Consider the following 26973-nt stretch of genomic DNA (forward strand, 5'->3'; position numbering starts at 1 on the left):
TCTAGCGTCCCCAACCCCCACCGTGCTTTCTACTCGACTATGCCAGTCATTCCCACCAAGCAGATAGACCACTTGAAACCTTTCACTGGCTGGGTTACTTTGACAGAAGTAACAATCTCTCCCAACGTCGCCAAGGTCAGAAGCTTTGCTTTGGGGGTCTGGAGGTTGAAGAGGAGAAAACGGTGCGAAAACGAAAAGCAAAAGCAACGCGAAGCCCAGGGCGCCGACGCAGCCTTTTTTCTGAGCCTGAGACTGTCTAATAGCCAAGAGGAGTGATCGCACCCCTGACCCCTGGCACCTGCGAAACCATGCGCCGGGTTGGCTAGCAGAAGCGAAACCTCAACACCCTCCAGCCTCCCCCGCTCGGTTCCGGGAACCGGCGAGCCAGGGTTCACGGAAACTTGCCCGGCGGCAGCCGCCTCCGGCCCTGGGACCGCCCCGACCACAACCCGCAGCCCGGGGCTGGGAGGTGCGGGGGCCGGCGCGGTCGGGCCCGAGCAGCAGCGCTACGCGCGCTTCCGCCCCGCTCGGCTCCAGCCGCGGCCGCGGCGGCCCCACAATCCCCTTCTGGCTCCGGGGACGGGCGGGGCGGGGTGGGGCGGGGCGAACGGGCGGAAATAATTTTCTGTTTGGTCGTCTCTGCCCTAGTCTTTTAGCCGCGGGACGCGCGAGACGGGCGAAGATGCGGGAGGCGGGAGGCGAGAGGCGGGAAGCGGGAGCGGGAACGCGCTGCTCTGTTAAGCTTAAGGCGGCAGTGAGAGAACTAGCAAGATTGAGCGCCTACTGTATGTTTCTGCGCTTTACAAAAGAATTTTCGTTCGGTCTTAACCACAGCTCTTGCCAGAGGGTATTAACAACCCATTTATGGAGGGACAAGCTGAGCTTCGAAGAGGTGAAGTCATTCGCCGAGAGTCACGGAGCCAGGACCTGGGTGACACCTCAAATCAGTGTTCATTTACGCCACGGAGAGTACGAGGAACTTGAACCACTTGTTGGCCGAGTCCCGCTCTTGCTCGTTTTTTTTGCAGATAGGCTCTTGGTGGGCGTTCAGGAGAATAAATGTTGGAAACCTGAGAATTAGCCTGACAGCTCAGCCTTGGGTACCCCTGCGAATTCAGCCCAGCACTCGGGGCACCGGGTTTCCCCAACCTTGGAAGAGAACATTTTATGGATGCGCACTTAGAGGAGACACATCCCAGTTCCCCCACAAGCACACGACGAACACGTGGTTGCGGAGCGGAAGGGAGGAAAGATTGGGTTCAAATCATGACTTTGCTGCTTTCAAGTTGTGTGACTTTGGGCAAGTCATTTCTTCCATCAGAACCTTAGTTGCTTTATCCACAAAATGAGGCATTTTAACCCCACTCTAACGCGTTTCGGAGAATTAAACGAAACAATGTTCCTAGAACAGTAAACACACAAGTGTTGTCACCCGATCATTCCACTAGCTTCAAGGGGCGCAGCAGACGCCAGGTGACCCGCGACAAAGGCTTCCCGGCTCCTGCCTCCAGGTCGTCCACTCCTGGGAGCAGGGACCAACGGGCCTTCCAGTGACCTCTGTCCAGCGAAACCAGAAACTGGCCCCTTGGCGGTAGTCGGTCCGCAAAGCAAATATTCAAATATTCTTAAACTGCGCAAGGCTAGGGCTGACATCTTTGAGTTTATTTTTCTTGCAGTTTTATTCTTGCTGGTAAAAGTAATTCGTTAGAAACTCTTAAGTGAGGTTCTCCTTTGTGTCTTGTTTAACTTTTCGCATAAGTGAAATCCACAAATCCGACCAAGAAACTAGAGCGTGGCAGTCCTCCCCGGAATCCTGGCCCTTGGCAATAACCTAGCTCCCAGTATCTCACCCCCAGGCACGAGGCTGCATTCTCAGGCTTCTCCAGCTCCACCCGCTTAGACTGATCCTTTTACGTCTCAGCAACCCTCCGGGATTCCGCGTGTCCACACTGAAGCGAGGGGAGGCGGAGGGCTGGAGCCCAGAACTCGGCTTTCCCGACCTCCCCAAACTCCCGCCTCACCAGGATTAAGAGAATAAATCCCCGACGCCACAGACCAGGTCAAGGACAAGTTCTCCCCCTCCTTACTCCCCCCTCCTGGGCGGGCGATTCACTCTCCCTAACCGGATGAAAGGTACTAAAGACAGGAGGTGAAGGGGGGCATGGCGGCGGGCCCCGGCCCTTGATGTTCCGGTCGAACAGGTGCTGGTGAAAAGGAGGCGGACCCAGCGGAAGAGTCTGCTAGGGGGGCAGTGGGCTGAAGGTGGGCCGGGCCTCCTCTACCCCTAGTACCTCTACGGGTCTTCCCCTCTTCTGTCTACCCCTCCCCCGCAGGAAGCGTTCTCGGCGCTAGGTCTTTGAAGTGCAGCTGAAGCCCCTAGGGCTGCCTTCTCCCCTCTGGCACCCCACCTCCCGCTGGGGGATGACCTTTGGTCCCCGCAGGCGTCGAAACCCTTCCTTTAGGAAACGTGTATGGGTCACATCTCGCCCCCCCCCATCGGTCTTGGAGAAGCTGATGCCCCTTTCTTCTCCCCCAGACATTAATCCTTTGGAGTGCTGCGTGTGAGTTCTACTGTGTTTGCGGTTTTGCCTAGAGGTCAAGTGTAACTTGTTCATGAGCACCTCCGTTGTTTCGAGTCCCTAACTTGCGTGGTCTCTAAGCGCTCCTGTGGGACTGGAACTGGGGTTTGTGTCTCTGGGAGGGTCAGGTGGTGTGGCTGTATGAAGCTGGGCGTGAGTTTCCCTGTCTGTGGGTGCCTAGGTGTGGTTGGAGTTTGAGTCCCTGTGCGTGCGTGTCTGTAAACTCGACGAGAAGCTCCCCGAGGGCAGCAATATCTATTTTGTTCACTATATCCTAGCTGGGGGCACATAGTAAATTATGTTAAGTAAATATTTGTCGAATGAATAAATGTCTGCCTGTTAGTGTCTATCCTCCAGAGTGGAGTCCAAGGAAAGGGCCCATGAGCGGCCATCCAAAATGACCACCCCCCGACACGGAGGGGCTAACGGCCCACGTCACTACTGTTCCTTCTAGCACCCCTTCCCCTTGTCTCCACCCCTAAGTTTCCCCGAGGTTGAAGAACAGACCTAGAGACCAAGACCTGCGTGTAGGGGGTCGGAGAGTCTGAGCCGCGGGGCCCAAAACGGAAGGACAGGCAGAGGGAGGGCTTGGGAGCAACAACCGAGAGCTATAAAGCGAAAAAGAAAGAAGGAAAAGATGAACCGAGCGAACAAGCGAAAAGCTCCCTACCAAGCCAGGCTTTGTTCCCTGAACCTAAGACTTTACCCGGCGGCGGGCGGCGGGCCGGGAGCGAGCGGAGGCGCGCGGCCATGGCTGCCGCGGCCGGGCAGGGGGGCCGGGGGGGCGGCGCGTGAGCGGGCGGCGCGGGGCGGCGCGGGGCGGGCGGGCGCCCGCGATGTGCCACTCGGCGCCTCCCCCGCCGGGCCCGGGCTGCGCGGCGGCGGGGCGGCCCTAGTAGCCGGGCGAGCGGCGCGGAAGGGGCAAGCCCGGCGTGCGAGTCTCATTGTTGGGGGGGGGGGCCCGCCGGGGCATGAGGGCGAGAGCACGGCGGGGGGGGCGGCCAGACAGAGCGAGCAAGGAAGAGGAGGAGGAGGACGCGGAGGAGGAGGAAGGAGGAGGCAAAGAAAAGAAGCGGCGGCGGCGGAGGAAGAGGAGGAGGGGGCGAGGAGGCGCGCGGCCCCCCCGCTCCCTCCCTCCCCCCTGACCCCCGACCCCCGCCGGCCGGCCCCCAGCCCCAGCCCCGGAGGGAGCTCATGGGAGTATGAAGGAGATGGTAGGAGGCTGCTGCGTATGTTCGGACGAGAGGGGCTGGGCCGAGAACCCGCTGGTCTACTGCGATGGGCACGCGTGCAGCGTGGCCGTCCACCAAGGTACGGTGGTGGCCCGCGGGGGGCGGCGGGACCCTGGGGGCGGCGTGCGCGGGGCGACCGGGGCCGCGCCCTCCGGAGACCTCCCGGGGCTCGCGCGCCCCTCCCCCACCCCACCTGAAGGGAAGGGAGGCGTGGGGGCTCCCCCCGCCGGGTCCTGGAGGACCAGGTCAGGCATTGTTTTCTTGCCTATTGTTCCAGTCCTGCGCCCCCCACCCCAAGTTGAGGGAGTTTGGGGAGAGTCTAGGGAGCATTGAGTGAACTCCCCACGCCCCATTCCGCCAGTGTCTGGGCTGCTGGGGGAATGTTTACCTGCGAGGTGTCCCCTCCCGCTCGTTTATTTTGGTCCTAGCTCCGGGAGGAAGAGGTCAAGGGGGGGGTCATTCCCCCCTCGCTTCCGGATACTGGGAGGAGCGGAATTGGGAAGGGAGGAGAAGGGTCCCAAGGACGAGGGGACTCCTACAATTCTCCAGGGAAGAGCTGAGGATGGGAGAGAGGTTGTGCAGGGGGCCAGAAATCGAGAAGAGAGAGGTTTGGAGTTTCCCCCAGCAGCACATGGTTCGAGAGTTAACTCCTTGAGGAATCTTGCCGAGGGCGCAGGCTGGCATCTCCCGCCAGTCTGGCACACGCAGCTGGGCACCCCTCTTCCTGGGACAGCCCTTAATGCTGTGGCTGCGGGATCTTCCCGCCACTCTCCTCTTGGTTACCAGCACTGCACCTGCCCCCAGCTTCAACTTTTGACCTGTACCTGTTATAGTTAGAGGCAGAAAAGAGGTCCCTAAACTCCTTACTTCCCCGCCTTGTCCCTTACTGGCCCTTTAAGGAATCCCCCCCCCCCATAACAACAAACCGTGTTTGCGTTTCTTGACTGTTGTCCCCACTGGTTTTCTCTGTTCCCATGCTGAGGACTAGTCCCAGGCAGGAGCTGCGATACAAGTCCAGAAAGGGCATGAGGGGAGGATCTTCTAGAAGTTTAAGGTCAAGGACTCAGATTTCCCCCGCTCCTGTTTGGAGTGCTTAGTTTAGTGGTTAAAGGCTGAGGTTGTGCTGTTGGTCATTGCTGAAGTCCTGCTGATTAGTGAATGACTCCCCCCTGCCAGAATTGGCTCTGGTCCTTTAGAGGCATTCCCTTCCCCTGTTACTCTGGGAAAGTGCCACTGGCTGACAGCTTTGCTCAGTGGCTCAGTAACTCTCCTTCCCTACCCTAGCTTGCTATGGCATTGTTCAAGTGCCAACGGGACCCTGGTTCTGTCGGAAGTGTGAATCTCAGGAGCGAGCAGCCAGGGTGGTGAGTTTGAGGCTGCCTCTCACTGCTCCCCTCATCCCCCACCCCCAAACATCTCCTATTGAGCTAGGGGAGGCTAAGGCTAGGGTGGGACTTAGCTCTGTCACATGGACTTCCTGTTTTCTGCGAGTCTACCGCTAACCCCTCTCTCCCTTAGCCCTTCCCTCACTCTGCCTCACCTCAGGTATGGGGTCTTTGGTTTTTATTTGTTTGAATTTTTTATTATGGAAAGTTATCAGAGCATGTGAAAGTAGAGGGAATACTATAATGAACCTCATGTCCCCATCCTCATATCAACTAATTATCAACTTATAGCCAATCCTGTTTCTGCTATATCCCCACCCACTTGCCCTAGATCTTATCGTTTCATCCCGGGGCCCTTTGAATGTGTTCAGGGAGGGCCCAGCTCAGCAGATCACCCACCCCTGTGCCCCCTTGCATTGGCAGAGGTGTGAGCTGTGCCCACACAAAGACGGGGCATTGAAGAGGACTGATAATGGAGGTGAGGTGGGCTCATCTGCTGAGGTCCGCAAGACCCCCAGGCAGGGTCTAGGAAGGCAGGTGTGGACTGGGGTTGGTGGAGGCTGAATTTCCTTTCCTGGCTAACTCTGGGATCAAATGGGAAGACTATGGAGAAGGGGACAATCTGTAGCATGGGGTTGTGAGGGGTAGGGTCTCGGGCTTGCCATCCGCAGCTGAGGCTGGCTCCACACTGCCCCAGGCTGGGCCCATGTGGTGTGTGCCCTCTACATACCCGAGGTGCAGTTTGCCAACGTGCTCACCATGGAGCCCATCGTGCTGCAGTACGTGCCTCATGATCGCTTCAACAAGGTCAGCAGCCCCTGCCATCCCCCACCAGTCCCCTTCCTGGCCAACCATCCTTGGGTCCCTCTAGCACTTTCTTCATCTAGTATAATTTGATTCTGTCCACCCAACACTTCCAGGGGACTCAGGAGGTAGGTAGTCATCCTTCTATTGACAGACACACACTCATGCTCTGGAACTCGAGGATAGACCTTCGAAAGTAATTCAAACATTAATTTTACTGGTACATTTTATTGAGTGCCTACTATGTGTCATGCCTGCCCAGTGGAACTCACATTCTCCTGTGGGCAGACTAAGTATCAATAAATAGGCAAATGGGGCGGTGCCTGTGGTTCAAGGATTAGAGTGCTGGACCCATATACCAGAGGTGGCGGGTTCAAACTCAGCCCCAGCCAAAAACTGCAAAAAAAAAAAAAAACAAAATAAAGAAATAGGCAAATAAATTAAACACAATTTGTGATAAGTGCTGTGAAGAAAATAAGGCACTGAAATAAAGAATACATGGTAGAGGGCTTACTTTAGATCCAGTACTCAGCTGAGCTCTGGAGCAGGAAAATGAGCTAGCCTTGAGGAGGGTGAGGTCCTGGGTTCTAGGCAGAAGAAAGCAGAGCAGAGGCCCAAACGTGGGAAAAAGCTCCCCAGTGAGCAAGAAAGATATAGTCCCTGGCCTTTTAAAGCTTACTATCCAAACCTGGCCCCAGCGAAAACTGCAAGAAAAAAAAAAAAACTTGGGTGGCTGCTGTGGCTCAAAGTGGTAGGGTGCCAGCCCCATATGCCAGAGGTGGTGGGTTCAAGCCCAGCCCCGGCCAAAAACTGCAAGAAAAAAAAAGAAAACTTACCATCCAAGGACTGTGCTGTCTAATACAGTAGCCGCTGGTCATATGTAGCTATGTAAATTAATTAAAATTAAATACAATTTAGAATCTAGTTCCTCAGGCACACTAGCCACATTTCAAGTGCCAATAGCTCATATGACTAGTGGCTGCTGTGTTAGTGTAGATTATAGAACATTCCATCATTGCAGAAAGTTCTATTGGGTAACATTGATCTGAGATTATGGGGAGAGGATGGAATAAAGGGGGGAGGACAAAGGATCCATCAGGTAGAGAAGGACAGGGGCTCCCTGGAGGAGGGGACAATTGCACTGTGTCCTTCAGACATGCTACATCTGCGAGGAGCAGGGCCGGGAAAGCAAGGCAGCCTCAGGAGCCTGCATGACCTGTAACCGCCATGGATGTCGACAGGCTTTCCATGTCACCTGGTGAGACCCTGCCCCGCCTCCCTGCCCACCAAGGTTTGTCATGGATGGCCACCAGTTGGGCTCATCCAACTGCTATCTCTCTGGTGTGGTGGCAATGCTTCCCTTGGATGGTCTTGGCTTCACCTCAGCAGGGGTCCAGAAGGGTAGGAGGAAGGTGGCTGGTCTGGTCTGTGGCCACCGCTGTCTCAGGCTGACCTCTCCCGGTTAGTGCCCAGATGGCAGGCCTGCTGTGTGAGGAAGAAGTGCTGGAGGTCGACAACGTCAAGTACTGTGGCTACTGCAAATACCACTTCAGCAAGATGGTGAGTCCTGGCTATCAGTGTACAAGCCAGTTAGTCATGGTTTAGAGGGCGTGGGCTCTTTGCCAGGCCAGTGCCTGGTGCTAGAAGGGCAGAGAGGGAAAGAACCCAGTCATTGGGGAATAAATTCAGGGGTATGAACCAGAGCTGAAGTAAGCAGCCCATCACAGAAGACAGAGTTCAGACCCTGCTTGTCAGAATCTATGAGGCTTCAAGGAAAAGCTAGCATTTAAGCTGAGTAGAGGTGAGAATAAACCAACAATTGTGTGGGAATCAATATTTACTATCCCCTACCCTCTGTGTGATCCTGCCACCAACCCTAAGAACTAGGAGTACAGTATTTTCCCCACTTTACAGATGAGTAAATTAAGGCTCACTGAGGATGTGAAACTTTATCTCGAAGCTGGTGAATGGGATTCAGTAGCCTGTTTTGAAAGCTCCTTAGGAGTCTGCCAAGAGAAAAAGGAGTCACCCCTCTCCCCAACCCAGCAGAAGCACTGGTGTGAAAACTGGCATGCAGGAATGGCAGGAGAACAGGGTGTTTGGTGGTTTGGTGGGGAAGATGCAGGAGGTGAGAGGAGAAAGCCTAAGCAGTGCCAGAGCTGGGCTTGCTTCTGCCCCAGGCTTCAGGGGCCTGTGGAGAGGCTGGAAAGTGCATTCTGCGTGATTTGCATATCCCAAAAGCTGTAGGTGTCCTACAGCTTAGACTCCCCCACTCCACCCCCTACAGGCCACAGGCTCCTAAGGCTTGTAAGCAGGAGAGTAACATGATCAGATTTGTTTTTTAGGAAGATTACCCTGGCAGCCTCTGTGAAGCTGGATTGGAAGGGCCAGGCTGGCAGCCTGAGAGACAGCTGCGAGATGGGGGGATGGAGGGGTGAGGTTGGATGCTTGAACCGTTCTAGGTGAACTTGCCTAAATGTGCCTGTGGCTGGGAAGCACAACTTTAGGTTACTGTATAAGATCCAGGTTCCAGTCATTGACTGGGTTGTTGGAGCTTGAACACCCAGGGGTTTGCTGAAAGGAAGGTGTGACTGGGCTTTCATAGAGTGAGCTTCCTGGTTTCTGCCTGTTGCCTGGTATAATGACCAATAGCTTCCCTCTTCATTTTCAAAGTGTCCTGGTTTGGATCGTAAATTATATCACCTTGATTTTAGAGTTCCATGACAACTTAAGAGAAGGTAGGGAGGTTGGTTTGGTTCACAGGAGGTGCCACGTAGACATTCAGATTTTATGGAGATGGCAGTGGCAGCACCAGGCTTATAAGACTGGGGATGGAATCCCCAGGGTGTCTACAAGGAGAAGGTGGGCCCCAGTGGATGAGAGGGGAGGCAGGAAAGAGACCAGTGTCCAATACTGGGGAGCCATTGAGCTAGACAAGGCCTGAAATTAGCCCTTGGATTTGGCAGTTGGGAGGTAGTTGGTGACCTTAGAGGGAGCAGCTACAAGCCTGGGGTGAGTGAAGCCATGAGACTGGGCCCAGGAGAGTGCCTGAGTAGTGAGAGGAGTGGAGGAGGAGGCATAAAAGTTGGGTTTCTATTGCTGTTGATACTCGCTTCAGGTAACCACTTCAGGTTAAAGGCAGCATATCCTTTGGGACAGGAGCAACCAGTGGAGGGGAAAAGCCAGGAACAAGGGAGAAGCAGGTGATGGCTGGAGCAGAGTGTCTGGAGGGGGTGCTGGGATGTGGAATGCAGGAGAGCATGGGCTCCCCCTGAGGGTCCCTTGCACATCCTATAGCCCAGAGAAAGAGGTAGGAGTGGGCCATAGTTCAGTCTGCCCAAGATAGGCCAAGAGATCACTATGGAAAGAGCAAAAATCTTGTGCCTTGCTGAGGCACAAGACATGTTCCTGCCTCTTCTGGGCCTCATTGTTGAATCTGTACATTGGATAAGCCAGATGAGTAAGTTTTAGGATTTTCAGACTAGAGAATGTCCTTCTACTGTGCAGGACATCGTGGAGGACATGAGTATTGAATGGTCAGGGCACATGGGACTGGCTCCCAGGATCATTTGACCTTCAGGAAGCTTTCCCTAAGCTAGTGAGAGGAGGATTTGGCAACTTCTTTCACTTCTCTTCCCTAGAAGACATCCCGGCACACCAGCGGGGGAGGAGGAGGAGGAAGCAGCAGCAGCAGTGGCACAGGGGGAGGTGGCAGTGGCTTCATCTCTGGCAGGAGAAGCCGGTCAACCTCACCATCCACCCAGCAGGAGAAGCACCCCACCCATCATGACAGGGGCCAGAAGAAGGTAGAACCCTTCTGCCCATCTCTCCTGCCCATACTCTCACACATATCCATCTCAAAAAGCCACCATGAGGTACCCCAAAAATCTTGGCACTGCCCCTTCCTTCCTTTGAGGTCAGGAGTGGCTAAGGAAGTGGAATGATGAAAATCCTGGAGGGGATCTGGGGGCCTGACTTCCCAGTGGCTTTCTGTGGATCCTCTGGGTCCTCTCTATGACATGACAGTGTCCCTAAACTCCAGACACATGGCCTTGCACTGCACACACCGTCCCACAATCTAGTTTGTACCTGCACATGCCTGTGTACCCTCCCGCCACACAACACATATGCCCTGCTCCCATCCCCCTGCACAGCTGTCCCAGGTGGACACCCTTGCAGGTGTGTGCTCACGTGTGTGGTGCTCTATGTCACTGGTGTAATAATGGGACAGGCTATTTTTAGTAAGCAATGAGCGTGGGGGGAGGAGCTGTTGGTTCAAGCTGAGGAACTTGCTGGAGCTACTTCTTCCAGCCATCCCTGCCCATGGGGACATGACACCACAGAGCCTTATCCTTGAGAGGGGTTAGTTCCCCACATCCACACTTCATGTTTGTCCTTGCCGAAACAGCCCCCAAAATATTATATGGTCACCTCTCCCTCCTAGAGTCGAAAGGACAAAGAACGCCTTAAACAGAAGCACAAGAAGCGGCCTGAGTCACCTCCCAGCATCCTCACCTCACCTGTGGTCCCTGCTGCTGACAAGGTATTACTATCACATTCAGGAGGGATGGGGTGCTGGTCTGCGATGGCAGTAGAAGGGAGGAGCAGTGTGGAGGTCAGGAGCCAGAGACCTGGGTGCCCTTCCCAAAGCTCGAGATTAGTGGGATGCCCTTTTGCTGCCTGGAGGGGCCTGTACTCTTCAATCCTGCCACTCACTCAGCCACTTGCTACCAAATATTGACGTATGCCTCAGTCTGTCCAGAAAGGGCCTCAGCACTGGTCTCTTGTCTGCAGAGAGTGAGGGTACAGCACTCAGGCCTGTTCTCCAAACTCCTAGGACTGAGGAACCTCCCCCCACCCCCAAAACCTGTCACTTAACCAAAATCCCATTCCATGCAAATTGGAGAGGCTGAAAGTTCTAACCAAGAGGATATAGAGGGCAGGCTCCTGTATAACACTCCAAACCCCTACTCTACCCTTCCCAGCAGGGGTGTGGCATGTTAGGGCTGTCTCCTGAAATGGGCAACATCTGGATGAGCCATGAGCAGACTCAGAGTCTCTAATCCAAGCCACAGCAACTCTACCTGCTTCTTTCTGTAACCTGCTGTCCACATAGAAGGAAAACCCTGGGGGCCTAGGGAAACTCTTTGCCATTCTTGCCTCTTCACTTCCATTCTGTCTTAGATGGTTGGCAGAGCTCTGGGCATCTGAGCAGGAGGCTCAGGTATCAGGTTTCCAGGGTGGTGTTGCTGTGGCAACTGCCCCAGTAACCCTCTCCCTGCTCTGCTTCCCAGAGTTCACCTGGAAAGCTTGTTATTCATGCCCTCTGACCTTCTAGGGACCTGCAGACAAGTAACAAGAAGGGCCAGAGATCTGAGAGGTACCCCAGTAACTGGGTGTCCTTTGGACATGCCAGAGAATTTTGCCCATCTCCCTCCACCCACCCCAGCATTTCAGCTACCCTTCCCCCCAGTCCCTCTCTTCCCCTACTCTCAGAACCACATCTGGCTCCCTTCAGAACTCCAGCTGTTGAAAAGAACAAAGAGGAAGACAGAGATGAGGGCTCCGCCCCAGAGGGGCAGTGCAAGGGTGGCTCTCATTTCCCCCATCCATTCTCCCTCCAGCATTTGTTTGTTCAACTCAGCACAATTTACTGAATACCTGTTCCCTACCAGGAGGAAAAGTGCTGTCTCTGGCAGTAACATGAAGCACGAACTCACTTACCACATGCAGGCTTCCCCCTAGAATCAGGGGATGGAAAGGGTGTGTAGGAATTAGTTCATTTAGTGCTCCAAATAATCCAATGAAATAGGTATTTTATTAACCCATAGAGTAAACAAAGAAGCCGAGGCACAAAGAGGTTAAGTAACTTGCCTGAAAGCACATAGCTAGTAAGTGGTAGAGTGGAGATTTGAACACAGACAGTCTGGTTTGAAGGCCACATAGCCCCTGGCACTGTGGAACATTAATCGCAGCTTCTGCTGTCAGAGTTATCATCATTATTGACCCCATACCATGTATCTGGCATTATGTTCCTTAAAACTCTCCAGATATGCATAATTCACCCCGCAAGGACAGTGAAACTCAGTGAAGTTGAGAGGCTGCACAACATAACATGGTGGTGAAGGGCACCAGCCCATGCTCCTTCAGCTACCACCATGCTGCCCTTAGAGGGCTTCAGACAAAGGGACAGTATGTTTCAATGCAGAGCACCAACTGTTGACGGGCAGATGAGTTAACATGGTGCTCTGGAAATAAGAGGACAGAGTGTCTTGTTCCACTCCATGCATCTAGGGAAGCTTCATGGAAGAGGGACTTCCCAGCTGGATTTTCAAGGATGAGAAGTGTCCCAGGAAGAGTAAGGATAGGTTCTAACTGCATGCACGCTTAGTTGATCTAGGAAGAGTACCGAGTGGTCAGTGAGTGGGCTGGGAGCCGGGTGGCTGCAGCTTGCAGGAGCAGGGAAGGTTGGGGGCCCCTGGAGGGCCAAGGTAGGGACAGAGAAGCCCATTCCTCTGTGGTTGCCCTCCACTGCCCACGTGACTTCCCACCTCCAGCTCTGAGGCCTCTCAAGTATGTAAATGGATGAATGACCAGATGAGTAAAGCAATAGAAATTCTGGGACTGTTTTTCTCTCTCCCTCACCCTTCCTTGTTCCTGCCTGAGTCAAAGAACAGACACCTTCTTGGGTTGAGTGCACTCCCCTCTGCCTTACATGTAGAAATCCCTCAGCTGCCTCCCTGTCTCCCTGGTCTAGGAGGAATCCCCACTCTCTCTCTCTCCCTGAAGCTCACTCCAGGCTCTTCCTATGCCCTCCTCCACTCCCAAGTCAGGGTGAGCCCAGGCCCAGACACCTGATGTTGAGCCTTCCTCTCTCCTCTCTTCCCTCAGGTCTCCTCCTCGGCTTCTTCTTCCTCCCACCATGAGGCCAGCACGCAAGAGACCTCTGAGAGCAGCAGAGACTCAAAGGGGAAAAAGTCTTCCAGCCATAGCCTGAGTCATAAGGGGAAGAAACTGAGCAGTGGGAAGGGTGTGAGCAGTTTTACCTCCACCTCTTCCTCCTCATCCTCCTCCTCATCCTCCTCCTCTGGGGGGCCCTTCCAGCCTATAGGTGAATGTTGGCATCCGGAAGAGACTGGGAGCAGGGATAGACTTTTGTCCTGAGCTTTGCTATAAGGGCCTTTGTATCTCATTTACTTTTAAGTGGGTTCAGGAGAAAGGGAATTCCCCACCAAGTGACTCCTCCCCAAGCCCTCCCCTTAACCCTTCCTTCTTGAGTCAACCAATCCTATAACAATACTCATTGTCCCCTACACTTGTGCTTCAAGTTGCCAATTTTAAAGCTTCCACATTACTGTTATCTCCTATATAATCTGTACAGTCCTGCAGTGAGGTCAGTACAGTGGGAGTTACTCTATTCCCATTTTATGGCAAGTGGGGAAGCTGGAGGGGTGAAATACTCATCCCAGGACACAGAGACAGTGGCAGAGCTGAGACAGGAAAGCAGAGTGTTCTTTCCCCAGTGCACGTGGGAATGGGAGAGGAGTTAGGGGATCTGGGATAAAGCTGTAATTCTGTTCTCTTCTGTGCACAGTCTCATCCCTGCAGAACTCCCCTGACTTTTCTGCATTCCCCAAGCTGGAGCAGCCAGAGGAGGACAAGTACTCCAAGCCTTCAGCCCCGACCCCTTCAGCCCCTTCCTCTCCCTCAGCCCCTGAGCCCCCCAAGGCTGACCTTTTTGAGCAGAAGGTGGTCTTCTCTGGCTTTGGGCCCATCATGCGCTTTTCCACTACCACGTCCAGCTCGGGCCGGGCCCGGGCCCCCTCCCCTGGGGACTATAAGTCTCCCCACATCACAGGATCTGGGACCTCAGCTAGCACACACAAGCGGATGCCCTCACTAAGCGCCACCCCTGCACCTGCCGATGAGACCCCTGAAACGAGCCTGAAGGAGAAGAAGCACAAAGCCAGCAAAAGGAGCCGACATGGGCCAGGCCGTCCCAAGGGCAGCCGGAACAAGGAAGGCACTGGGGGCTCGGCTGCCCCCTCCCTGCCCAGTGCACAGCTGGCTGGCTTTACTGCTACTGCTGCCTCACCCTTCTCTGGTGGTTCCCTGGTCAGCTCTGGCCTGGGTGGTCTGGCCTCCCGCACCTTTGGACCTTCTGGGAGCTTACCTAGCCTGAGCCTAGAGTCCCCCCTGCTGGGAGCAGGTTTGTGACCCCCTCAGTATGGAGGGCATTTTGGGGCCCAGCCAGTCTAGTGAGGGGACAGGCACATACATGTAGTTAGAAGGAAATGTGATAGAAACTCCCTGAAAGGACAGAGGTAAAGGATGGAGGTGACATTTACCTCCAAGACACATCCCTGTAGCAGCCTTCTAGATGGCTGTAGGGGGAAAGATTGGGGTAGATTGCCAGCAGGACTTACTAAGTTTTGAGAAGGGGATTAGAAAAGCTAGGAATTCAGGCAGTGCCCATAGCTCAGTGGGTAGGGCACTGGCCACATACACCAGGGGCTGGCAGGTTCAAACCCGGCCTGGGCCAGCTAAAACAATAATGACAACTGCAAAAAATAGCTGGACATTGTGGCAGACGCCTGTAGTCCCAGCTAGTTGGGAGGCTGAGCCCAGTAGTTTTAGGTTGCTGTGAGCTATGCGGCCACAGAATTCTACCCAAGGCGACAGTTTGAGACTCTATCTCAAAAAAAAAAAAAAAAAAGCTAGGAATTCCCCAGCCCTCAACAGAGCAGTTAGATAAGCAGGCACATCAAGCAAATGTCACCCAGGCAAAAAGCAAATCCTTGCAGTGAAAGGATAAGACTGGTATGTTTAGCTAGATCCCTGGGTATATACTCCCTGGGGAGGGGCTGTCCCAGCTGCCTGACTGAGAAGGAGTCTGGGGTGGAAGGTGACTGAGCTTCCCTGTGTGTCCTTGTGCCTGTAGGCATCTACACCAGTAATAAGGACCCCATCTCCCATGGTGGTGGGATGCTGCGGGCTGTCTGCAGTACCCCCCTCTCCTCCAGCCTGTTGGGACCCCCAGGGACCTCAGCCCTACCCCGACTAAGTCGCTCCCCATTCACCAGCACCCTCACCTCCTCCTCTGCTTCTATCTCCACCACTCAGGTGAGACTTTGCATCTGGGCTCCTCCTTCCCTGGGTAGGTTGGGGACAGACTTTGGAGAACCCCAGTTCTGCCTGTGAATTGGAGAGATTGGACTCAATTGCCACCAGAACACCCCAACCCGGTCTTCTCTCCTCCCCAGCATGCCTAGTGCCCCACACCTCAGTCACACAGTTGTGCCCTAGATCCAAGAATAACCACCAGGCTGCATTCTACCTCCCTTCCCTCAGGTGTTTTCTCTGGCTGGCTCTACCTTTAGCCTCCCTTCTACTCACATCTTTGGAACCCCTATGGGTGCCGTTAACCCCCTCCTCACCCAAGCTGAGAGCAGCCACACAGGTATGTGAGTCTCTTGACCCTGTTCAAAGGCCTGAGTGACACCTATCATTTGCATGTGACCTCAGAAAGGATGGGAGGGCTTTCTGGCTGCCCTCTCCCTCTGGCCATTGGCATGGAATGGGGTGGGAAATTTATACACAACAAACCAGGGTACACACTTTCAAGTTAACGCTGTCAGTGGGTAGGCAGGGCAGAATTACTGCTATATCTCACAGAAGAAAAAAAGCAGAGGAGGCCAGGTGCGGTGGCTCATGCCTGTAATCCCAGCACTTTGGGAGGCGGAGGTGGGCGGATCACCTGAGCTCATGAGTTTGAGACCAGCCTGAGCTAGAGCAAGACCCCATTTCTAAAAATAGCTGGGCGTTGTGACGGGCGCTTGTAGTCTCTGCTACTTGAGAGGCTGAGGCAAGAGAATCGCTTGAGCCCAAGAGTTAGAGGTTTCTGTGAACTATGACGTCGGGGCACTCTACCGGGGCTGACAAAATGAGATTCTGTCTCAAAAAAAAAAAAAATGGCAGAGGGATAAATGACTTGTTGAGGGCGGTTGAGGTAGGGAATGGCAGAGCCAGATCTCAGATTCTGGTCTCCTTCCTTACTCCTGGCTGCCTCTTTTTGTGTCCTCGGTGTTTGAGATCAACAGTTGGGAAGACCAGTTGAGCAATCTGCTCTCCAGGTATTTAGGAGTTAAGGGGGCGTGCCATAAACTCCCCGCCCACTCCCTGGAGAGTCGACCCAGCCCCAGAGAGCTGATTGGTGCATACGCACCAGCGGTCCGGTAGGGGGTGGGGCTTACTGCCTTGCGAGTAAAAGTTAACCTTAAAGGAGCCAAAATAACAATTGTAGGTAAAAGACCCAGCAGGTAGGGTGACTACATTTTCTTAACTGAAGTTGGGATTCTGTGGCCCAACAAAGGGTTTTGCCTTTTACCTTTTATATGAATATAAAAATTCCCCAGGAGTTTGAGATTGCTGTGAGTTATGCGGACCCCATAGCATTAGAGCCTGAGCAACAGAGTGGGAGTGTCTCAAAAAAAATAATAAAATAGGGCGGCGCCTGTGGCTCAGCGGGTAGGGCGCTGGCCCCATATGCCGAGGGTGGTGGGTTCAAACCCTGCCCGGGCCAAACTGCAACCAAAAGATAGCCGGGCGTTGTGGCGGGCGCCTGTGGTCCCAGCTACTTGGGAGGCTGAGGCAGGAGAATCGCCTAAGCCCAGGAGTTGGAGGTTGCTGTGAGCTGTGTGAGGCCACGGCACTCTACCGAGGGCAATGGGGTGGGACTCTGTCTCTACAAAAAAAAAAGAAAATAAAAAATAATAATAATAATAAAATAAAAAGTCATGCAAAGATAATTATGATAATAGCTACAGTTATTAAGGGCTTTCTGCATACCAGCTTAAACCCTTAAGCTAAACACATTTATTATCTTCTGTTAATCCTAATAATGGTCACTTCAGAGAGGCTAGTTACAAATCCAAGGTCACACAGCAAGTTAATGTCAGGTTCAGGTTCAGTCCAGATATGTCTTGACCTCAAATTTCTATAACTCTGAAGCTATTGGGGAAAGAAATTGGGAGGTGGAGCTGAAGGTGGCCAAATAGTGAGAGCCTTTCTGTCCAGAGAAAAGGAAAGAGAGCAGATGCCAAGGCTTTGCCTCCCATGGGGCAGAGTTTCCAAGCCAGAGCCCTAACGCCTTGGCATCGAACTGCCAGGCTGGGTTAGGAGGGTCCTGGGGGAGGGAATCTGCAATGAGGTTCCAGATCCTTTACTCTCCCCCTCACTAATAGCTGCTTTATCTTCTCCTTTCAAGAGCCAGACCTGGAGGACTGCAGCTTCAGATGTCGGGGGACCTCCCCCCAGGAGAGTCTGTCTTCCATGTGAGGGAGGAAGCGGTGGCTTGGGGAAGGGCTGGGAGCCGGGCAGGAGGGACACTCAAGGGAGGACAGAGAAGAGACTGGAACTCCTGAGTAGGGAGGAGGGGGGAATCCTGGAGTGGTCAGGTCAGCCTGCAGTCTGGTTTTCCCTCTGACTGCAGGTCCCCCATCAGCAGTCTCCCGGCACTCTTCGACCAGACAGCCACTGCACCCTGTGGAGGCGTCCAATTAGACTCTTCTGCCCAAGGGACAACTAACATGGAGCAGCTGCTGGAGAAGCAGGGCGATGGGGAAGCCGGTGTCAACAGTGAGGAGGGGTGGTGCGGGGGCAGGGAGACCTGCCCCAGGGCCCCCTTTCTCCCCGTGGTCCCCTTACGTCTTTGAAGTTCCTCCAACAGGCACCGCCTCAGCCTTGATTCCTGCTGACCCCTAGCCTCACCTTTAATTAACGCTTGCTAGGCCTTCCTCTTGGTCCCACCCCTCAGCACCCCACCCCCATTTTGGCCCTCTTGGCCTCCTGGTCCAGACCTAACAAACCCCAAAGTCTTACTTCCACATACCTTTTTTCCAATCTCATGGTTTCGCCACCCGAACCGCAGTCCCTACCCGTGGCCTCACACGTCTGGCTCCCAGGTCCCACATCACCCCTCCGAGCTTACCTGTGCCCGTCATTATTAGGCTGGCGCCTTTTTTCGAGGTCTGAGTGGGCTTTCCCTCCCAGACCCCGCCCCCTCCTCTGGCCCCGCCCCACCTAGCGCTCACTTCTCAGGCGCCTTGGCTCTCTCTGCAGTTGTGGAGATGTTGAAGGCGCTGCATGCGCTGCAGAAGGAAAACCAGCGGCTGCAAGAGCAGATCCTGAGCCTGACCGCTAAGAAGGAACGGCTGCAGATTCTCAACGTGCAACTCTCTGTGCCCTTCCCCGCCCTGCCTGCCGCCTTGCCTGCTGCCAATGGCCCGGTCCCTGGGCCCTATGGCCTGCCTCCCCAAGGTGAGGGGATCCTTCTCAGCCCGGGAATAGTCCATGCTGGCAGTTCGAACTGGCCTTGACTGAACCCCCTGACCTCCCTCCTTCAGCCGGCAGCAGCGACTCCTTGAGCACCAGCAAGAGCCCTCCAGGAAAGAGCAGTCTAGGCCTGGACAATTCGCTGTCCACGTCTTCCGAGGTGGGTGCTGGGAGGAGTGGAGGCAGGGAGGAGGGAGGAGAGGGAGAGTAGGTCGCCAGGTCCCATCTTTACCCTACAACTGGCTGAGCGATTGTTTGACTGATTCATTGGTTCATCCCTCAATCAAGTAATATTTATGAGGTGCCTACTTAGTGCCAGGCACTGGCTAAGCAATCAGAGGCCAGCGTAATCCTGCTCCTGAAGATAGGCTAAATCCAAGAAAACCATAAATAATTACAAACTGTGAGAAGTGCTAGGTGGAAGTAAGTTTAGGACTATGAGAGAATGGAGGAGGGGACTTTCCTGTGGATACAAAGTGGTCAAGGAAGGTCTTCTTGAGAGTATTTGGGAAGGGTTTATTATAGCACCTCACACAAAATAATACCTGTGTGATTGGTGGTGGTTAGAATAGCATTTGCTATTGTTGTGTTGTGGTTATTTTGGGAATTCAGCAAACTGGGTTCTTATTTTCTTTTTGCCATTTATTAACTGTGTGACTTGGACAGTAATAATCATAACAATAACTAGCATTAATTGTATAGTTGCCCTTTGTTATGCCCTGTGCTAAGATTTTAAAGGGTTGATTTAGTTTTTCTGATAACCTAAAGAATAGGTACTACTGTTACTCCCAGATTATGACTGAGTAAACTAAGAAGGGAGGTTGAACCCAGCTAATACCACTCGAGCCACTGGATTGTGGAGATAGTATTTTAACCTGAGCCTTTCACTCCAGCTATAGTGCTCTTGCCTACAGTTACTTAACCTTTCTGAGAATCAGAGGCTTTGCCCATAAAATGGGAATAACAAGATAGCACAGGCTGAGAACTAAACCCTGCATCTGCTTCACCAGATGGTCGCTATTATCATCATCATTGTTCGTTATTAAATAAGGATGATGAGGGATGCTGGGGCCCCAGGAAGGGGTCAGGAAACGCGATCTCTGAAGCCCATTTGGATCTTAGCCTTCATCCCTGGGCCTTGCTTCTTCTTCCAGGATGCCTGGGGGTGAGGTGGGGATGACTGTGCTCTGTGAGAATGCTGGTGGGTGTTGGGCCAGGGGACAGAAATGTCCTGCTGACCCCTCCTCTCCCCCTCCCCAGGACCCACACTCAGGCTGCCCCAGCCGCAGCAGCTCGTCGCTATCCTTCCACAGCACGCCCCCACCGCTGCCCCTGCTCCAGCAGAGCCCTGCCACTCTTCCCTTGGCCCTGCCTGGGGGCCCTGCCCCGCTCCCACCCCAGCCGCAAAATGGGTTGGGCCGGGCACCGGGGGCTGCAGGGCTGGGGGCCATGCCCATGGCTGAGGGGCTGTTGGGGGGGTTGGCAAGCAGTGGGGGCCTGCCCCTCAATGGGCTCCTGGGGGGGTTGAATGGGGCCGCTGCCTCCAACCCTGCGGGCTTGAGCCAGGCTGGTGGGGCCCCCACGCTGCAGCTACCTGGTTGTCTCAACAGGTGAGGGAGAGTTCAGCCCTGGGGAAGGGAACAGGGAGGATGGCTTCGGGAGGGGCTCCCCTCACAAACATCCATACTCCCCCAAAAGGAAAATGTCCTCCCCTCTCACAGGGTGTATAATCCTAGTCATCTGCTGACTAGACTATTAGCCATGAATGTCTAGGTGATAGCTAGATTTCCCCTCTGGGGAAAGTTCTCCCATCTCTCTCTTATCCCTCCTGCTGCACCCTCTGAGCTCAGGGTTCTGAGATCACACATCTCTGCTTCTCCTCACCTGGGCTCAGGGAATCTGTGGGCTTGTGGGAGTGGGAGAAGGATGTTTCCTTAGCCATTCCCCATGGTCTGTGTGTTGTTCCCCACCTCAGCCTAACCGAGCAGCAGAGACACCTCCTTCAGCAGCAAGAGCAGCAGCTCCAGCAACTGCAGCAGCTCCTCGCTTCTCCACAGCTGACCCCGGTAATGCCCTCCCTTCCCTGGCTGCCTCAGGTGCACCTTGCTCTTCCGGTTCACCAGCTCTGCCTGGAAGGGCTGATCTCAGAGGACCTGGGCTGGCCCAGGGAGAGCAGGAGCAGAAAGGAAGGAGGGAAGCTCCAGGCTGGACTGAGACTGAGTCTGTGGGACTGGGACTGGCCCCCATGGAACATCGTGCAGGCTAAGGGGATAAAGATTGTTCTTAGGATAGGGCTGTGATAGTGGCCCTCACGAGTGAGAGGACCCAGGGAACAAGTCCTCTGTTAACTGAGTATTTTAATCCCCAAAGATCTTCTAGGGTAACTCTTAGGTCTGTGTGGAGAGGTGGTTGAGCAGATGACACCCCCTCAACCAGAGCACCTTCTTTTGGGTCTGACTTAGACGTTGGGTTCTGCTTTGATTGCCTTTGGAGAAAAGGAATTTTGCCTTTTAATGTTGAGGGTCTTTGAACCTATTCTGGTTTGGGGGACTACCCAATCTACCAATGAAAAAGAAAAATAGGAAAAAGAAACATTAGAAAGACAAGAAACCAATTCAACTGGTTACCTATAGAGGCCAGATGGGAATAAGCATAGGAGCAAGAGCCAAGCAAGGTGGCTCATGTTTGTAATCCCAGCATTGTAGAAGGCCAAGGCGGGAGGATCCCTTGCGCTCAGGAGTTTGAGACCAGCCTGAGCAAAAAGGAGACACCGTCTCTACTAAAAGCAGAAAAATTAGCTGGGTGTTGTGGCGCGTACCTGTACTCCCAGCTTACTCAGGAGGCTGAGGCAAGAGGATTGTGAGCTAATATGATGCCAAGCACTTTACCCAGGTGGACAGAGTGAGATTCTGGCTCCAAAAAGAAAAAAAGAGTAGGAACAAGTTTTCTTAAGGTTTAAAGTTTGATATATTATTTTGGTTTTTAGGATACTGACAATGTTTAGCCTATTCAAAGCAAAATAATTTTTTTTTTTTGAGACAGAGTCTTACTCTGTCACCCTAACTAGAGTGCTGTGGCATTATAGCTCACAGCAACCTTAAGTTCTTGAGCTCAAGTGATCCTCTTGCCTCAACTTTTCTATTTTTAGTAGGGACAGAGTCTTGCTATTGCTCAGGGTGGTCTTGAACTCCTGAGCTCAAGTGATCCACCTGCCTCAGTTTCCCAGAATACTAGGATTACAGTTGTGAGCCACTGCACCTGCCCCCAAAATGAATGATGTTAAATGATTTAAAAAAAAAAAAAACAAGAAAGGAAATTGAAAACTATTGACCTAGTTTAGTGTTTTTCAACTTGGGTTGATGTCACTCTTTGGGGCATTTGTAGTTGTCTTAGCAACTGAGGAACTGATCAAGTGGGCAGAGAGGGGATGTTAAATATCCCACACCTGGCCGGCCACGCTCCAGCTGACACACACTGATGGAATGTGGCCATTTTCTTGTCTGTATGAGCAAACTGAGGCCCGGAGTGGAAGGTGAGAGACAGAACCTTGACTGTCTCACAGGTCTCCTGCCTCGTGGTTCCTTGTGCTGGGATGGGACCCAGGTCAAGCAGGGGAGGCAGACAGTGGGGAAGAAACGTTGGGGACCAGTGGCCAATGAGCAGTCTGGCCCCCTTGCAGGAACACCAGACTGTGGTCTACCAGATGATCCAGCAGATCCAACAGAAGCGGGAGCTGCAGCGCCTACAGATGGCCGGGGGCTCCCAGCTGCCTATGGCCAGTCTGCTGGCAGGAAGCTCCACCCCGCTGCTGTCTGCGGGCACCCCTGGCCTGCTGCCCACAGCATCTGCCCCACCCCTGCTGCCTGCTGGAGCCCTAGTGGCTCCCTCACTTGGCAACAACACAAGTCTCATGGCTGCAGCAGCTGCGGCTGCAGCAGTAGCAGCAGCAGGCGGACCTCCAGTCCTCACTGCCCAGACCAACCCTTTCCTCAGCCTGTCAGGGGCCGATGGCAGTGGCAGTGGCCCCAAAGGAGGGGTGAGTAAGGGGTCTGAGGCCTTCCTATCTCTCTTCTGAGGGATGGGCAGAGATCGACTGTCAGAGGTATATCTTCAGATGCATGAGCAGGGGAAGGAAGTAAGCCCTAGGTCGGCAAAATGCGGGGCCCAAGCCCCCAGGGCCTCTGCTTGTCTATGGGTGCCCTCCTGCAGGGCTAAGAAAGATCCAGTCTGAACATAGGCTAATAAGTAAAGGACCAATTAGAAACAGCCTTCAAAAAAAAAAACATGCAAACTAGAAAATAAGCCTTCTGGGAAGACCCATTAGAAAAGGCCATTTCCTTTGTGAGCAGACCAGTCAGGAAAAGATGACTCTCTGGGTGATCAGTGTGAAAAAGGCCTTGGCTGGCTCACGGCCACTCAGCTGGGTTCCCTTTGGCAGGGCAGTATCCCCACCCCCACACATTGACCCTGGTGTGCACCACCAGCACCCAGGCTGGAGGCTTCAGCCAGTCCCCCTCAGCCTACCTCATTATTCTTGGCCCAGGAAGCTGTTCTCAAGTAGATGTTAGGGCCAGACACCTCTAAACCTCTCACCTCATTCAAACCGCCAGCCTCCCTTCCTCTCTTTGCAGTCTGCTGACAAAGGAACTTCAGCCAACCAGGAAAAAGGTTAAATCTACCCACACCCCTGCTGACCCCCCAGTGGAGGGGGTAGATCCTGGCCTGAGAGGTTCTGGCCTGGACCAGATACCTGCGCCCAGAGCCTGTGTGGAGGTCCAGGGAGTGTACAGAGCTCCTGGTGCCAGTGATGAGGACTGAGACTGAGAGAAGAGCCCCTTCCATCTGGGCTCCTTCCCTCTGTGCACCTGCCCCTCTGTGGGGAGCTCATAGGAAGGACAGGCTCTGAGCCCACCTAGGCGCGCCCACCCTCATAAAATGTTTTGGGGTCCCCCAGAAAGCATAAGTAGGGCGCTGGTTGAACCTGTCACATAATATGGATCAGCACTTGAATGGGAAGAAGTAAAGGGACAGGCCCTGGGCCTGCATGGAAATCTTGTATGGAAAAAGGGCTGGCCCGACTTTACCTGTGGTTCCTTCCCAATTTGGGCAGATGGCAGAAGGGATCCCATGGACTGTTTCTCACCATCCTTCCCCAACAAGGGTCACAAGCTGAGCTTGTAAAAGCCCACAGGCGGAGGTGGCTGAGGAAGGGGCAGGATAGCATCATACTCAGTCCCAGCCTCCCTGTCTTAGGGCCCCAGTGATGGGGAGGGGAGGAGAGGGCTGGTGGGGGAGGCCTCAGCCTTCCTTGGTACCCTGCGCCCTGTTTGCACTATTGGATTAGGAGTGCCGAGGGTGGGAAGATGGAGCTGCCCAACTCAGAGTGTGAGTGATGGCGTGCATGTGTGTATGTGTGTGTGTGTGTGTCTGTCTGTCTGTCTGCCTGCCTGCCTGCCTGTCTCTCTCCCCTGGACCTGGGTCAGCCACAGGCAGGGATAGGAGCAATGGTCAGATGATGCAGCACCACAGGGGGGAGCTTCCAGCTCTCATTTGCACCCTCACCACCTCACCAACTTTGGTCCCTTTCTAGGGCACTAATGGTTAACAAAAACCAGAACAGTACTCCAATACTGGAGAGTAACAGGGCTGGGGGCTTTGAATCAGGGTAAAATCCTGCCTTCTTTCCCCCAGGTCTCACATGATCTCAGGGCCCCCTTAGGGCCCCCCATCTCTATTTATAATTTGGTCCTTCCCTGGCACAAGGGGAGCCCCAGGACTGGGGGGAGGGGGCAAAGGGGGGTAAAGTGCCACTTGTTTTAGCAAAATTCTCCCTCCCAAGAATTAGCCAGCCTGCCTCCAGCACCCCACCACCAACCAGGGGAGCTGCTTAAGCTGACCTATCAACTATCCCCTCACCCACCAGCTATTTCCCTAGGGTGTAGTGGGTAATTCTCATCCTAAAAGAACCCCCACCTGCCCAGGGCCTTCAAGGCAGAGACCAAGTGGGGTGGCCAGGAGAGCGGCCAGGCCAGGCCTATGTTCCCATTCAGTTGCACTGGGTCGGAGTGGAGGGTGGGCGTTCCTGCTTTCCTGATGCTCCTGTCTTGTCAGTCTCTTTGCATGTGTGGTTTTTTTTGTGTGTGTGCGTTTCTGTTTGGGTTTTTGTTGTTGGGGTTTATTTTTTTGTTTGTTTGATTTTTTTTTTTAAATAAAGAAAGAAGATGTGTATATTTTTGGCAACGACAGAAATGTAGTGCAGATATATTTTTGCCTGTGCTGCTCAGCTGTTTTTTTTTTTTCTGATACTGAAAATAATATTAATATTCCTGTTGATAAGACTTTGTAAGATGTTAGGGAGCTGATAATGGAAGGGGTGGGTGGGAGTCTTTCAGAGGCAATTTCTTAGGCACTTGCAAGGGCTTGGGGGAGGGGGAGGCAGTTGTGATGACCCCAGAAATACTCACTTTTTATTAATGCTAAGTATCAGTTAGAAAGAAATGATAGAATTCAACATTGTATCCATCTTAATCTATTAAGCTCTGTTACTCCCTGCCCCCAAACCACTGAAAAGAAAAAATAACCTTCAGAGATTCTTAGAAGAGTTGCTCATTCACACCCCACCCTTGCCCAATGCTGGCCTACTTACAGCTGAGGTTACTTCTGTTCTGGATAGTAAGGGAAGTAAATCCACCTCAAGGCTGCTGCGTGGAAGAGAGTGGTCCTAAAGATTTAGTGCACTGGAACCAGGACCCCCAGCTCATCTGCCCTTTCCCAACCCAAAGTCTGGGGTTCTCTCCAAGAGTCTGTGGTCTCTATCTTTCCCAAGCCTTTTGCATTCCCCCTACTGGGATGCTGTGGCAGATTGCCGGGTTAGATTTGAAGAAGGAGCCCAGGCTGGGCATGAATTGGTGCCCCCCACCTATGGCTCTTAGGAGAGGTAGAGGCATTTCCTTCTGAGGAAGCTCAATAATAGAAAAGATCTGGGAGATCTTTGGGAGGAAGCAGGATGCCAATGCCAAGGGTGGCTGTAATGACCTCACCCTCTCCCAGCCTCACCCCCTGCTTTGACAATGAATTTGGATTAAGGGGTGGGAAGGGACACAGATTTTTAGATCTCTAGGGGAGGGGAAGGATGTGGTTTGCAGAGCGGAAGCCGGTTGGAAGATGCATAAGAGTGGAGCTCTGTGTAACAGGAGGGTGGGTGGGTGTGCATGCAGAGCCACTGTCTGCCGTGGGGTGTCACAACTGGTGCAGTGTCAGAGGTAGAAAGGACCTGTCTTTCCAAGCCTAGCAGGGGCAGGGTTTCAGCAGAGCCAGGACTAGCCTCAGGACCAGGGCCTCCTGATCTTTGGCTCCCCTGCCCCACTGCATGGCCGCCACATGGTTTGCTGTCTGTCCCTGTGTGTGTGACGTGTGAATGCAGGTTTGTGCTTGGGTGGGAGAGTGTCTACATAGCACTGACAGTCTTAGCTGAAAGCTGAGGGATTCTCTCCATAGACAACTATACATGAAGGGTCCTTTTGTTTTTCCTGCTTGTGGGTCAGGCTCCTGGGTCTACTGCTGCCTCCTGATGTCCTGTCCTTGAGGCTGATGAGGGGACCTCTGCCCATTTGGTACTGAGTTTTAGGGAAGTGCTCACCTCAGACTCTTAGGAAGGGGAATGTGGGGAGCCCATGCCCAGGGCCAGTTTTGAGAAAGGGTAACCTCCACACTTCTCTATCCCACACTGGAAATGAGAATAGGTTTTCAAAGGCATAGGCTTCCCCTGCCAGCTTCCAGCATCTTCCTTGGTTTCCGATGGATCAGTGTCAGGGTAGGCAGCTTGCTCCTAGTTCTCCTTTACCCCAGTTTATTCCCAAGGAAGAGGTACCTAAAGGGACTGAGGTGTCTTCATCTGGGAACCTAGAGGAAGGTGGGGAAGTAGCCTTGGTGCCCTCCTGCCATATCAATCCTGATTAAAAGTGTGTCTAAGCTCCTGACCACTTTGTCTTGATCTACTGAAAACTTGGGGACTGACAGATACTCTCTTTCCCCGTTCACTTTCTCAATGTGGGACTTGGGTGGTGGGATTGGAGACCCAAGCCCTGGCTCCCACCCACCCACCCTTCCATCCCAGCCTGTTTCCATGTAGCAGACCTTCCTAGGGAGCGGGAGGGGAAGCCACAGATTGCAAACCCAGGGGTTCCTTTTTCATTCTTTCTAAAACCTCCTTTATATCCTCAGCCCAAAAGGCAATGCCCCTTGCCACCTCCAAGCCTGGAATTGTGCATAACCCGGATCTTGTATCTTTGTATACGGATGTTATTTGTACGAAGGGCAGTTCGTAAACAGCACTTGTTCTTTTAATAAAAGAATGTTTTGCAAAAAAATTTCAAAAAGCCCCTGTTTGGTCTGGCTTTATTGAAAGGAAATGGAGGTGGGTGCCTACGACTGGAGTTTGCGGGAAGGCTGGGAGCGGGTATGGTTGACGACGCTCGGGTCAGCACTCAGAGCAGCGGTTCACACTGCTGGGCACACCACATCCCCGGGGGCGTGTGCAAAGCGCAGGTAGCCATGCCGCACCCCATCCTCGCCCCGGGACGCAGGCTGTGAAGCCCTTCCCTGGGTGATGAGATGCGCCTCCACTGAGCTTCTAGAGGC

At 53.5% G+C, this 26973-nt stretch overlaps 1 protein-coding gene across 3 annotated transcripts; it reads left to right on the forward strand.

Annotated features, from left to right (window-relative positions):
- Window positions 1-677: 677 nt before the first annotated feature.
- Window positions 678-26702, forward strand: MLLT6 (MLLT6, PHD finger containing). Of its 3 annotated transcripts, none has more exons than XM_053569400.1 (20): window positions 678-3890; window positions 5096-5175; window positions 5620-5674; window positions 5894-6003; window positions 7155-7258; window positions 7467-7560; window positions 9645-9806; window positions 10445-10543; window positions 12892-13111; window positions 13595-14209; window positions 14942-15123; window positions 15352-15460; window positions 17267-17333; window positions 17492-17637; window positions 18121-18318; window positions 18405-18493; window positions 19594-19943; window positions 20309-20399; window positions 22013-22369; window positions 22965-26702. In XM_053569400.1, the coding sequence occupies exons 1-20, from the start codon at window positions 3782-3784 to the stop codon at window positions 23004-23006; spliced, it is 3279 nt and encodes a 1092-aa protein (XP_053425375.1). In that variant the 5' UTR covers window positions 678-3781; the 3' UTR covers window positions 23007-26702. The 3 variants fall into 3 exon arrangements, with proteins under 3 accessions (XP_053425375.1, XP_053425373.1, XP_053425376.1); XM_053569398.1 differs by having other exon boundaries at window positions 679-3890; window positions 9642-9806; XM_053569401.1 differs by having other exon boundaries at window positions 679-3890; window positions 9642-9806; window positions 12892-13030.
- Window positions 26703-26973: the final 271 nt, after the last annotated feature.

This window comes from Nycticebus coucang, chromosome 18 (genome assembly GCF_027406575.1).
Source record: "Nycticebus coucang isolate mNycCou1 chromosome 18, mNycCou1.pri, whole genome shotgun sequence".
Classification (NCBI taxonomy): Eukaryota; Metazoa; Chordata; class Mammalia; order Primates; family Lorisidae; genus Nycticebus; species Nycticebus coucang.

What these genes read in the sequence shown, in the direction of transcription:
- MLLT6 (XM_053569398.1), top strand. Translation starts at nt 3,782, where the DNA reads ATGAAGGAGATGGTAGGAGGCTGCTGCGTATGTTCGGACGAGAGGGGC. An exon ending in CTATGGCCTGCCTCCCCAAG is followed by an intron (nt 18,319 to 18,404) that starts GTGAGGGGATCC and finishes TCCCTCCTTCAG; the next exon opens with CCGGCAGCAGCGACTCCTTG. An exon ending in CTTCTCCACAGCTGACCCCG is followed by an intron (nt 20,400 to 22,012) that starts GTAATGCCCTCC and finishes GCCCCCTTGCAG; the next exon opens with GAACACCAGACTGTGGTCTA.